At 34.0% G+C, this 12,299-nt stretch overlaps 1 protein-coding gene across 1 annotated transcript; it reads left to right on the forward strand.

Annotated features, from left to right (window-relative positions):
• The first annotated feature begins 606 nt into the window (after positions 1–606).
• LOC132051658 (transcription factor bHLH118-like) lies at positions 607–3,561 on the forward strand. Its single transcript, XM_059442817.1, has 3 exons — positions 607–1,275; positions 1,631–1,966; positions 2,714–3,561. The coding sequence occupies exons 1-3, from the start codon at positions 916–918 to the stop codon at positions 2,789–2,791; spliced, it is 774 nt and encodes a 257-aa protein (XP_059298800.1). The 5' UTR covers positions 607–915; the 3' UTR covers positions 2,792–3,561.
• The last annotated feature ends 8,738 nt before the right edge of the window (positions 3,562–12,299 follow it).

Genomic DNA, 12,299 nt, shown 5'->3' on the forward strand with positions numbered 1-12,299 from the left:
TTTAAGATCACATAAGATTCAAAAATCTTCTTTATTTTCTTAAACTGCGTACCGAATCAAATTAAGACAAACAAATTAGTAAAACAGAGGGAGTAAGAGACCATTTTTGTCTTTTTCACGAAGAAGGAATTTAGGGGTTGTTTGGTTGGTAGGATGAGATAGACAAGGATATTCCATGAAATTATTTTTATCTCACCTTCTCTATGGGAAAACTTATTCCACCATTTATAAAAATAACCCGGGGACTAAATAATATCAATTATCAAATGAAAAATAAAATAATCTCATAGGATATCTCAAAATTATTATCTTTTATCTCACCAACCAAACGACCCTTAAATGGGTGACAGTGCGTCTATAAAAATAACCCGGGGACTAAATAATATCAATTATCAAATGAAAAATAAAATAATCTCATAGGATATCTCAAAATTATTATCTTTTATCTCACCAACCAAACGACCGTTAAATGGGTGACAGTAAGTCTATCAGAGGTTGTGGTCGCTAATCAAACTTACTGTCAAGCTTCTTGGTAGCAAAAGATTTCTGATCAACTTTAAGAGGCACCGCCTGGAATACTGATTATTACAATATGGTGGGGTCACAATTATATATATGAACTGTCAATGTTGAGATACTTAAAAAAATAATAATACTACTCCCCAGAAGACTAAAATTATTGGGGGGGGGGCCACTGAGGTCAATCCTTGCATCTTCTTGTTTATGAAAATATTGCAGGCATTTAGAGAGCCATTGAAGATATCCACAATCCTAACAACCGTATCTTCCACCTTTTAATTATATAGCCATCTCCCTTACTATATAATTAGAGAAAGTTTTCTTAGTTGACGAAGAAGTGGCTTTCTGAAGTTTCGAATTTTATTTATAATTTTGCGTTTGTTGGAAGCTTTTGTGATGTTTCCTTTACAGCAAATAAGTGATGAAAATGAGTTGTTATTTCAGATTCCCTCAAATCCTTGCCAACAAGGCAAGATCTTCCAAGATTTGAGTCTGGACGATTATGCTTCTCTGGGGACCAGTTTTCATCCCCTAAATGTTACTAAAATTAAACCTAAGAAAAAGAGGCTACCAACTAAAAGGGTATTAGGTAGAAATAATTCAGATAAAAACCATGAAAATATTACTGCTGCTGATCCTGATGATGATTTCAAGCTTAAGAAAATTATGCATAGAGATATGGAACGTCAGAGAAGGCAAGGAATGGCTGCCCTTCACTCTTCTCTCCGATCTCTCCTTCCTCTACAGTATGTCAAGGTAATCATCTAAGTCAATTAATTTCTTTTCCTTAATTAATTTCCTTTTAGCTGATTGATCCGGAATACAGTTAGTGGTTCAGAATGAGTCTGATCTTATTATATTTATACATATATACGTAATTATATATATTTGTAGTCAAAAGCAATGAATTCGGATGAACTCACATAATTTGCCCTAGACCTATGTCCCTCTTTACCACGTAGACATTGAACTAATGGGCGGAGCTACCATGAAGGGTTCATCTGAACCTCTTTTATAGTAAAATAGCACTGTATATATAATAGATCTTGAATCCTCTTGAATTACTGATTGAACTTACAAGGTATTTTTGTTTTGGATGGTCTCTTTTTAGGGAAAAAGATCAGTATCGGATCACATGCATGAAGCTGTGAATTATATCAAACAACTGCAGGAAAATATGAATGAGTTAGAAAGAAAGAGAGACAAGCTGAAAATCGTGACTGGGAGGGTCGAAGATGGTAGCTCAGATAGTTCCATTGTATCCCAAGATTGTGTCACAGTGAGTCCATGCCATGGTGGTGTAGAGATTTTAATCAGTGGGAGCTGTACGAAGGAAAATATACCCCTCTCGAGAGTGATACAAGAGCTTTTGAAAGAAGGGCTTGATGTTGTTAGCTGTGTTTCTGCTAATGTGAATCAAAAGTCACTTCATAGAATTCAATCGGAGGTACGTACTGTGCATATAACAAAATCTCCTCATCATGACTCATAATTACACCTTGTTTAGATGGTTGTTGCCTACTGAATTGTATTGTTTATACAATGTTTGTTGTGCTTGTTACTTAAATTTTATTATATCATATGTTAAATACATCGTTACACCCCCCCCCCCCTTTTCATTTTGCATTTGCTTCTTATTTAATAATTCTATTTTATCCTTTAGCCTCCTTTTTTTTTAAAAAATAAAATAAAATAAAAATTATAACTCGCTACCCGGTATCCTATTTTTCTTTAGGTTTACACTTTAGATTGGTGATGTGTGACTATGTAACGACAGAAAATGATACAATCTATTCAAATGTTGTATTCAAATATATCAAAATAATACAGTAAAATACTGTTGGGATCGAACCCCCAACAAATATAAAACAATATGATATGACACATTATGAAACGATATGTAACAACTATGCAAACAAACTATGTTCCTGCCGTATTCTGCATTTCTGATGAAAATAATTAAATTTTTCTTGAATTTTATGACTTTTTTAAGGCAAAGTGCATAAATATATACCCCTAATTCTTGTTTTTGGGTTGACGGTATGATATCATATGCTTTCTATAGGCCCCTCACAAAAAGAAACTTATGCTGCTCTAGAGAGCACATAATTATGTCTCGGCAGTTTTAGTTTTGTTTCCATTTTTTGTTTGAGCATTGGATCACCTTCTTTAACGAATCATCCTACTTTTGCAGGTACGTGATATGAAATGTATCAATCTTAATGCACTGCAAAGAAAGGTGATTGATGTACTCAACATTGATCATTTTTAGTCCTTAATTAAGTGGAAATCATGCTAGGTGCACTCATATCAATTAAAAAGATTTACCAGGAAGCACATCATGAGAAGTGAGAACTCAGAATTAGAGTTGATTTTAGATGGTCACTCAACTAATAGTTATTATCTCATAAAGTCAATTTCTTTGTTGAAGCAAATTGGAATAAAGATGACTTTATGAGATAATAACTATTAGTTGAGTGACCATATGATAAATCAACCCCTTGGAATCATGCCCAAGTATGCCAAGAAATCATCAAAAGCTTCTTTCCCTTTCTCGAATATTAGGTGAATTTAGTTACTATTCAATAAAAGAGGCGAGGAAACAAGATTTTCTGTTTGTACTTCTAATGCTTGATAGTTGAGCTAATAAAAATGGTGGTTTTGAGCATACTATATTTGACTTGGAAGAAATCAATGGTGAATATATATAGTTGTTGTCAATGAGTACCTACTATATGTACTCTTTGTTCACAGCATAATACTAAAGTTGTTGATCATCATATAGGATGAGATATGATCTGCTGACTTCCTGTTGCTCTAGGACAAAATGACAAATTTTTGCACGTAGACTAGTGTGGTCCGAAATGTTGCATGATTTTTTCTTATTTTCATGTTCTTTTGGGTGGGACAGTATGTGAATTACTCATCATATTTGGTTAAAGGAATATGAGGAGAAGGTGAAATTTCGATGTTGTATCCATCACCTCATCTTGTTTTGTATTATTCAATGAAATCATGAGTAAATTGACTTATTTTCTCGAATGTCTGAAGAGTTGAAAGTTTGACAATTTATCAAATTTTCTGCATTTTTCTTTTTATTAACTTAACAAAGAAAATAGTTCGTAATCGTGCCCCATCTCTTACTTCAGCCAAATTTAGTCAAATTCTTCACTTCATTTACGTTTTTTTTTTCTTCCTCCAAGTTTGCCCATCACACTTTATTTCAGCTCAAAGCAGTCACTTGTTTTCTTCTCAAAAGTTATCGTTTGTAATGTATGATCCAATTACTGTTGTGGCATGTTTATTTGTAGCAAACAAGTCAAATTTTGCGTCAAAGATATAATATCTTATGTTTTTTTTTCGGTGGAAATGATGATGTAACTGCAAGTAGATATGCAAATTTGTTGAGGAAATGGGCTAAGTTGAAGAATCCAGTTCTACTGTATTTGGACAATTCTTATTGTCAAACACGGTATTTGACGGTTTAAATTGTGTTGGAAGGGACTATTCATCAGTTCAATGACATGGGAAAAATTAAATTCGACACTACAAAAAAAAAGAAAAAAAAAAGGATAATTTGTGGAGGTTGAAAGTTGCAAATCGCGCAGGTTTTTAGCCTCCGCTAATTGCTTGAGAAGGCTAAAACACCCGCGAATTATAACTTTCAACATCCGGAAATTACCAATTTTTTTTGTAGTGCGAGTACGCTCCTTCATGTACAAGCTGAGTGTGATTCTTTTGTATGAGCCAAGCATGTAAAACTTCTTTTTAATAATGAACAGGGTTAGTAATTGAATCTAAGACATCTGCCTCCTCTTATCACTATTGAACTCTGTCATGACTATCTCATTTGAAAATTTAAGTCGGTAAAGAAAGCACGTTTTATTTACTTAACCATCTTTAATATTGCAAAGAAAATGAGCACCGTACACATAAACACTCCCTTTAATTAGTAATCTCTCAAGCTATGGAGTACCTTTCGGAGCTGGGCAAGAAAGAAGGGCTCACATATTTGATCAAAATTACATATTCAATTATACAAAAGAAAGCAATCATCTTATTCCATGGCTAATTCAAACAAATAAAGGGAGAAAAACCGACCAAGATTCTAAACGATGACTACCAGTTTAACATCGTACTGGTATAGGTGTGTACGTGCAATTAAAGTACAAACGTGTAATTTATTATTGCTCTTTCTAGTGAGTGTTTCTTGAAAGATGCAATTCACCGCTAATTTGATCGAGAAATAAAGAAAAGATGGGCCTTAGGCCATAGCCTCTGATTCCTCATCAATAAAGGCCATTAATGATTTCGGAACCAAAAATGTGGGGGAAAAAACACAAGAATCAGACTAGTTTGATTAGTAACATGTCGGGAAAAGGCAAGGAACGTTCACATCTCCAATAATTTGGTGTTTATATTTACTTTATTTATTGCTTTAAAGCTAAGATGGAATTTTCTACCCATGCCAGTTTCTTTAGGTTTCTGAAAACCCTTTGTGGATGTCAAGTACCCTTCCGTTTTAAGATACTTATCATGTTAGTTTTTTAGAGTCAAATTATATGAACTTGAGCCGAGGGTTTTCTGGAAATAGCTTCTCTATCTCATGAAGTAGGGGTAAAATTTGCATACACTCTACCCTCTTCGGACCCATATATTAATATGAGAAGAATTGCAAGTTATTGTATAGTTTAATAATATCTCAATTTTTTAAATATTAAATTGATGTAGTCTATTTTAGCTTTAGTTTCAAAAAGTGAAACGTGACTAACTATTTTGGGACGGTGGGAGTAGTGTGTTTGCGCTTTCTACAGTCAGTCAAAGATGATGAGCAATTTACAGCGAGACAAATCAATAATGCCGACTGGAAAAAAACAGTGGGAACTTTTTCATTACACCTTTTGGCTCTATGTTTTAAACATAAAATAGAAGCAGGAAATTGACATAAGGTCAACATTTAGTTAGGGAACCATAAATCAATATTCTAAATGAAAGCTGTGACGCGCCAGCTAGTAAATATTTAATAAGGAACATTTTTTAAACACGTTCAGTAAATGTGATGGACGATAATCCTTTCGTTAAATGATTACTAATCATATGAAAGATTAGTTCACTGTTTCTGAGTTTCTTGTTTAAAGATAAAAAATTATATGTTTCACATCCTTTTAAAACTTATGTTTCTTAAAAAGAACATTGTCATAATAATTTTCAGGTCTAGCAATATTTGTCGATTGTATTAAATCTTAAAGAAAGTTGCATGTTAAATTAGCATGAATTGCACCCGCAAAGCGTGACACAAGTTCAAGTTTTCATTAGGTGGACTGCTCCAGACTATTCCATCAGGTGAATTATCCTACAACCAAAAGGAACAAATTTAATCAATTTTGGGTTTTTATTTTTTTGGTACACATAATCGAACAAAATACAATCTGAATAACACATTAAAGCCCGGTATTTCCGTAAGTGAGCAATGGGGTGTACATGGACTGGATTGGTTCGGGATTTTTAAATATCAAACCAAACTAATTCTGTCAGGTTTTTAAATTTATAAACCAAACCAAATTACCAACAAAAGTCGGGTTTTGTGTTTCAAATATTTCTTTACTCGTAGTAAAATGCAACTATCTAATAAGGTGTGTTTTAAGAAAATAACACAAAATGTGAGATGAGTGATGACATTATATTAAAATATTCAAAAAAAAAAAAAAGATAATGAAATCGCATAAGAGCAGGTGAGTCATGTTTCCCTATGATGCTCTCATGAGTTCAATATTTTTCTTTTTGAAAGGTCAAAGCCAATTTTTGCAGTAATTAATGTAATTGCTCCAATTTACTCTTTGGTATATCTTATATTTTGAAAGGTTAAGGCCTGATGTAGCCTATATGACCAACATGGTTTAAGTTTTTTCTTTCTCGACATGGCAGTAGAAAACTATTTTTGTAAAGAAAGATCCAAAACAGATTGAAAGAGTACTGAATGGACTTCCATGTGATTATGAATGATTATTCAAAGGACAAGAAGTAGATCTTTTATTAGCATTTTGGTTTTGATTTGGGTTTTATTTGAGTTACTTACATCTATAGACTATAAAACTTATTTGACCATTTAAGATTCTAAGTTCAAGTTTGAAATAGTAAGTTAAAAGACCAGAATTATGAAAAAGTTTAAAAAATATTTACAAATTACATTACAAATAACTTTTTATGTATAAAATATTTTAAAAAAATTCTATACAGGTAATGACGAGTTAGTTTGGTCGGTTTGACTTTTTTTAGTTAAAATCAAACCAAACCACTAATCGGATTTTTTTCTTGGTTTGATTCAGATTATCGGTTTGGGGCGGTTTGTCGGTTTTCTTTGTACACCTCTAGTGAGCATGAGATCGTTTGTTCTTGTCAACTAACTCAATAAAACATTCTAGCTAGAAATATTGAGTTCCTACACTCATTAATAGTTTAATTTATTTAAATATTTTTTAAACTAATTGGAAAAAGGGAAGAGAAGGGTTAAGAGAGTACTCTCCACTAATAAATAAAACAGAGAAAGAGATTGAGGTGAAGGACCTTTTACATAAAGGGACACCCTTTGGATGGTGGCTATAAATCATAGGGTTTGGGGGCTTGCTCTGGGACTAGGTGCCAATATACCAAATATTTCAACTAATACTGATAACAACATTAAATCATTTTAAAATTGAGTACAACATTATAAACAAATGAACTCCGGATTTCCTTTCTTATCAGCAGATACGATGCTGTTAGCCTGTTAAACTATTTTTTATTTTCCTTTTTTCTAAAAGTCCGTCCGAGTAATGGATGATGTCAAGTCCCTAACTTAATTAATTTCCTATCTTTCTTTTTAAAAAAATATCTTTCTGTATCTTAAGGAATTGATACTGCTCCAAAGCCAATTTTTTTTCTTTTTTCTTTTTGGTCAAAAAATCAACTTGTCATGTCCTCTTCAAATTTAGATCCTAGGGCTATAGGCACTCACATCCAATGGCGGAGTCAAGATTTTTACCAAGGATTCAAAATATGAAGAAATAAATACACGAAGAAGTCAAAGGAGGTTCCATCTACTATATATACATAAAAAATTATTTTAATCATGTACAAACAGTGTAATTTTCAGCCGAAGGTGGTTCGGATGAACTCCCTCGGCCCTTACTGGCTCCACCCTTGCTCACGTCCCAGTAAGCTGTAGAGAAATATAGCAGAAGAAAAGTAAATCGGAGAAACCTTCTGCTAGCCCAAGATCGTTACTAAGATCGGAATATTCAACTAAAGAAGAGGAAGCTTAGAAAGGCAAAGAAAGATTCGAGGTAGAACTTTGTTATGGAAGAAGACTCCTTGAATTGGCTTGTATTGGGTTTTTATGGGTTGATTACAAATGCCTAATGTCATCCCTATTTATACTTGTCTAGGGATGCTTCTAGATATTATTCTAGATACATCCATAAGAAAAATCTAGTTATCTTTATCTTCTAGTATTACTCTAGAATATTTAGATTTTTCTTCAAGATAATTATCTTAAGATAGTATACTAGGTTATTCTAGAACCTTTAATAAATATCTAGTATTTTTGTAGCTCCAAAAAATCAACTTTATTTCTTCACATAAGCATCCTGTAAATATGGTCTTGGACAGATAAGCAAATTCACACACTAAATATTCCAATATGAGCAAGATTTGGATATATACATGTATATCTTTTGCTCTAGCCAAATCAAATTGGCGACCAAGTTAGTCTTATTTTACCAAATTAAATTCCACGTTTGTTGTTTATTTTCCTTTTCTTCCTATAATAATAATTAAATTTTCCTTCTAATGGTGGAAGCCCACTAGACTGATTTTCTTGAAACACCTAGCACCCCAAATACTCCGTTCCATTTAATTTCAATGAGTGCTTTTAGGAAGAGGGAGGCGAAGTACAAGTAAAAATATAGAGGAAAAAAACAAAGCAAGATAACTCATGACAAAAAACAATGACCATAAACGTGACAAACAGAACTTAGGTCAACATATAATTTGTTTGTAACTTTTCTTGTTTTATCTTTAGTTTTTTTTTCTTTTTTCCTGAGATTTTGTTGGTGCATTTTCTGTAACTTTGAAACTCCCTCCGTTTCACTTTATCTGTCCTAGTTACTATTTAAAAAGTCACAAAATTTTTAAAATACTTTTTAATTATTTTAGATTGTTAACTATAACTATATAATACTTTTTATTTATGTTCGAATTCACACTCCCTCTATAACAATTTATGTGGCACTTTTCGCTTTCCGAGATTCAAACTGCACGAACTTTAATTTGACCAACATTTTAAGATGTATTTTTTCACCAAATTGATATGAGAAAAGTTGCAACTTATAATACTTTTCATGTAGTTTTCAAATATATAAATTTTAATGTCAAAATATTGAGTTAATCAAATCCAATTTAGCTTCAAAGTTTAGTCAAATTATCCCTCAAAAAGCGAAAAATGTCACATAAATTGAGACAGAAGGAATAAAAATTAGTCAATTTGACTCTCATATCCCGAATCAAAAGACATCAACGGAAACGGAGGGAGTAATAAGACTCCCATTATAAAGTAGGACTTAGATTAAAAATCCAATCCCGAGACATTTCATGCAAAGGTTTACGAGTCAGCGACTTTTGTAGCACAAAAAAAAAAAAACAAAAAAAAGCATTTTGTTTGTTTGTTTGTTTTTTTTTTTTTTTTGTGTTACCTTTCAAATCACGTTTTTTTTTTCATACTTTGGGCAAAGATTAGTCATGTTTCAAAACCCCAAAATATCAATATTTTATATAAAACTTAATATCTTTTTTTGCGTACAATAATGTCAGCTCATTACATCAAGTCCACCTAAACGTTTGGATCGTCGTTTTAGGGGTTCTAAAGTGCCTCGAAGTAAGTTTTGAAACTTGTCATATTTATAGGGTTTTGATTTAAGTGTTTTATTATATTTGAATGTACAAATATAAATATTTGATTTAATAATAATTCATCCAATACGAGAGGTTTATACTAATTAAAAAATAATTCATTCCATTTAATTACAATACTAATTCAAAGCAATACAATAATAAATTACAATAACAATACAATCTTCAAGTTCTAGAGGCTCTATTACTTCGAGACGTGCTTGTACTACCACGGCCTTGTTGCCCACACGAACGCTTGTCATGGCCATATTGCTTACATGTAGAGCACTTGCGAGAGTAAGTTCTTTCACTAACATCCATTTGATTGGGTCTACGACCCCGTGAGTTAATGCCCAATTTCTTGATGTAATCCTTGTTAGCAACCATCGAAAACGGCTCGTTTGGCCAATAAGCTTCATTACCAAGGGGGTGGAATTGGCCGGAATATGCTCTAAGGTAACTGTGGACCTTGTATTCCCCCGCCACATAATTTGTTACCATTTTTCTCATTCTCTCGAAGCACTTGACAGCATGAGAACACGGTATGTGGTACGTTTGCCACTTACCACAAGTGCATGTTCTTGTTGCCTCATAAACGGTATGCACATTTCCACCCTTACCGTTGTAATAACCCGTCCTAACTTTATACACATGTTGAATTGGGTCATACTCGGTCATTTGGTGATGCTCACATTTTTTTCTATAATGCTCCATATTTTTGAAGGGCTTTGGCATCCATGTCCCGCCTTCGGCTAATATCGCTCTGGCTTGCCTTGTCCTAACCACAAATCGCTCCACAATCTGCTTGAAAGTCATTCTCACCATTGCGGTGACGGGTAGTCCTCGAGCGATTTCGGCAAGCCATTGGAAGACTGCGAGTTGTTTGTTGTGAGCATGCCCCATCTTTTGCCTCTATCACGCGTGAAGCGTCCATTTTTCAACTTCGAGCTTCATCAACCAAAAGTATGCGGGTTCACTCACCGCCCGATCGCATCCATTTTTGCGACCCATTTTCGTCGTTGATGCTCCATCGCGCCCCCCCCACATCAATTTGTTTAGAGTGCCATTGTGAAACTTTGATTGCAAATTTGCCTTCAAGTGCCTTAAACAATAGCGATGGTAAACAAAGGGAGGCTGCCACCCCGGTAAATTATCCATATTGTGCAATATGCCTTTATGACGATCAGACAGCATGCATATGCCGGTACGATCCTTAATAACATGAGTTTTCAAATGGGTCAAAAAGATCCCCCATGTGTCGTTGCTCTCATTAGCGGCAATTGCGAAAGCAAGAGGAAATATTGACCCATTGGCATCCATTCCTATTGCAATTAGGAGCTTGATGTCGTAGGCACCATATGCATGCGTACCATCTATGGATATCACTGGTCGGCAGTGAGCAAAACCATTAATGCATGGTTTGAATGTCCAAAATACGAAGTTGAAGATTTTAACCTCTATAAGCCGCCACTCTACAACAGTACCATGATTAAAATGTTGTAGAGTTGCCATATACCTATTGAAAAGAAGTATGCCAATTTTCAAAGAACATCTCAAAAGCGCGCCTACGCCCGAGAAATCCCTTTCTGTTGCTTATAGTTTTACTATATGCGGTTTGAACGTTTCGAATACAATCTTTGATGGGGAACCTGCACAAGTTTAAACAAACAACATTTAGTAATGATCTTTCAATTGATATAAGACATATAATGTACTAGGTAGGATATGTTACCTTGGTGTTTCGGCAATGTCTTTAAGTAACACTTGAGCAATCATGTTTGTATCTAAATTATAATGATCTACTCGATTTTCTTCCACATCACAAGTGTGTCTTTCGCGAAATTTTGTGATAGCCCACATACCATCAGGCTTAACAATTCTCGGAAGCAACCACTCACAGCCTTGATATCGTCATCTACAAACTAGCTTTCATATCTTTGTGTTTGACTGATCAACCTTAAATTCCCTCATGTCCTTAAAACAATAAATTTTGACAGCCCGTTGCAACGCCTATTTGGATGCGAACAACATTCCCTTTGCAAGGTAGCATCGATCTTTGTTGAGATCCTTTGGTTCAATCCAGGTTTTTAGGCGACTATCATCATCTTCTCTTGTGAAGACAAATGCATCATCACGACCACCGAAGAAATTTGTCAAGATAAGGGATATTGTTAGAATGCCACTGAATTGGGATTTCAGAAGTTGGGCTTTCAGCCATCGGTGGTGGTACGTGGTGGTGCATTGGTTCTTCTTGGTTTTGGCTTTGAGGAATATTGTTGGTCATACCAACTTGAACATCATCATCATCTTCATCATCGGTTACCTCTCGCATTATTAGCTATTTCATCGTCATCACTTGATGATGACTCATAATAATTAGGAAAATCTTCATTATCAAGTGCATTCATCCTCCTACACGAAAAGTAACATATTTTAAGTACCAACATCATATATATATATATATATATATATATATATATATATATATATATATAGATAATTTAATATCAAGGTGATGAACTTACTGTTGTTCATAAGCATTGTCATGGTGTGGAGAATGATCAACTCCACCGAACTGAGAGGATTGACCAGCATCCATATTTGGTACCACTGGCGAGTTTTGAGAATAGTTCCTATAAAGATTTGAAAACTGGTCATTTACCAATTCATACAACAAACACGTGCTACTACACATAATAATATGAAAAATCCATATTTACCAATTTTCATTGTAAGCTTGATTAAATTCTTTGGCTTAGATTTTCCCGGCACTTGACCACTCAAAATGTCTCCATAAGAACTAAAGTCCCCATAAGTGTTACCATGAATAGGCTGGACTTGAGGGGCTTCTTCTC

The sequence above is a fragment of the Lycium ferocissimum genome, chromosome 4, assembly GCF_029784015.1.
Source record: "Lycium ferocissimum isolate CSIRO_LF1 chromosome 4, AGI_CSIRO_Lferr_CH_V1, whole genome shotgun sequence".
Taxonomy (NCBI): Eukaryota; Viridiplantae; Streptophyta; class Magnoliopsida; order Solanales; family Solanaceae; genus Lycium; species Lycium ferocissimum.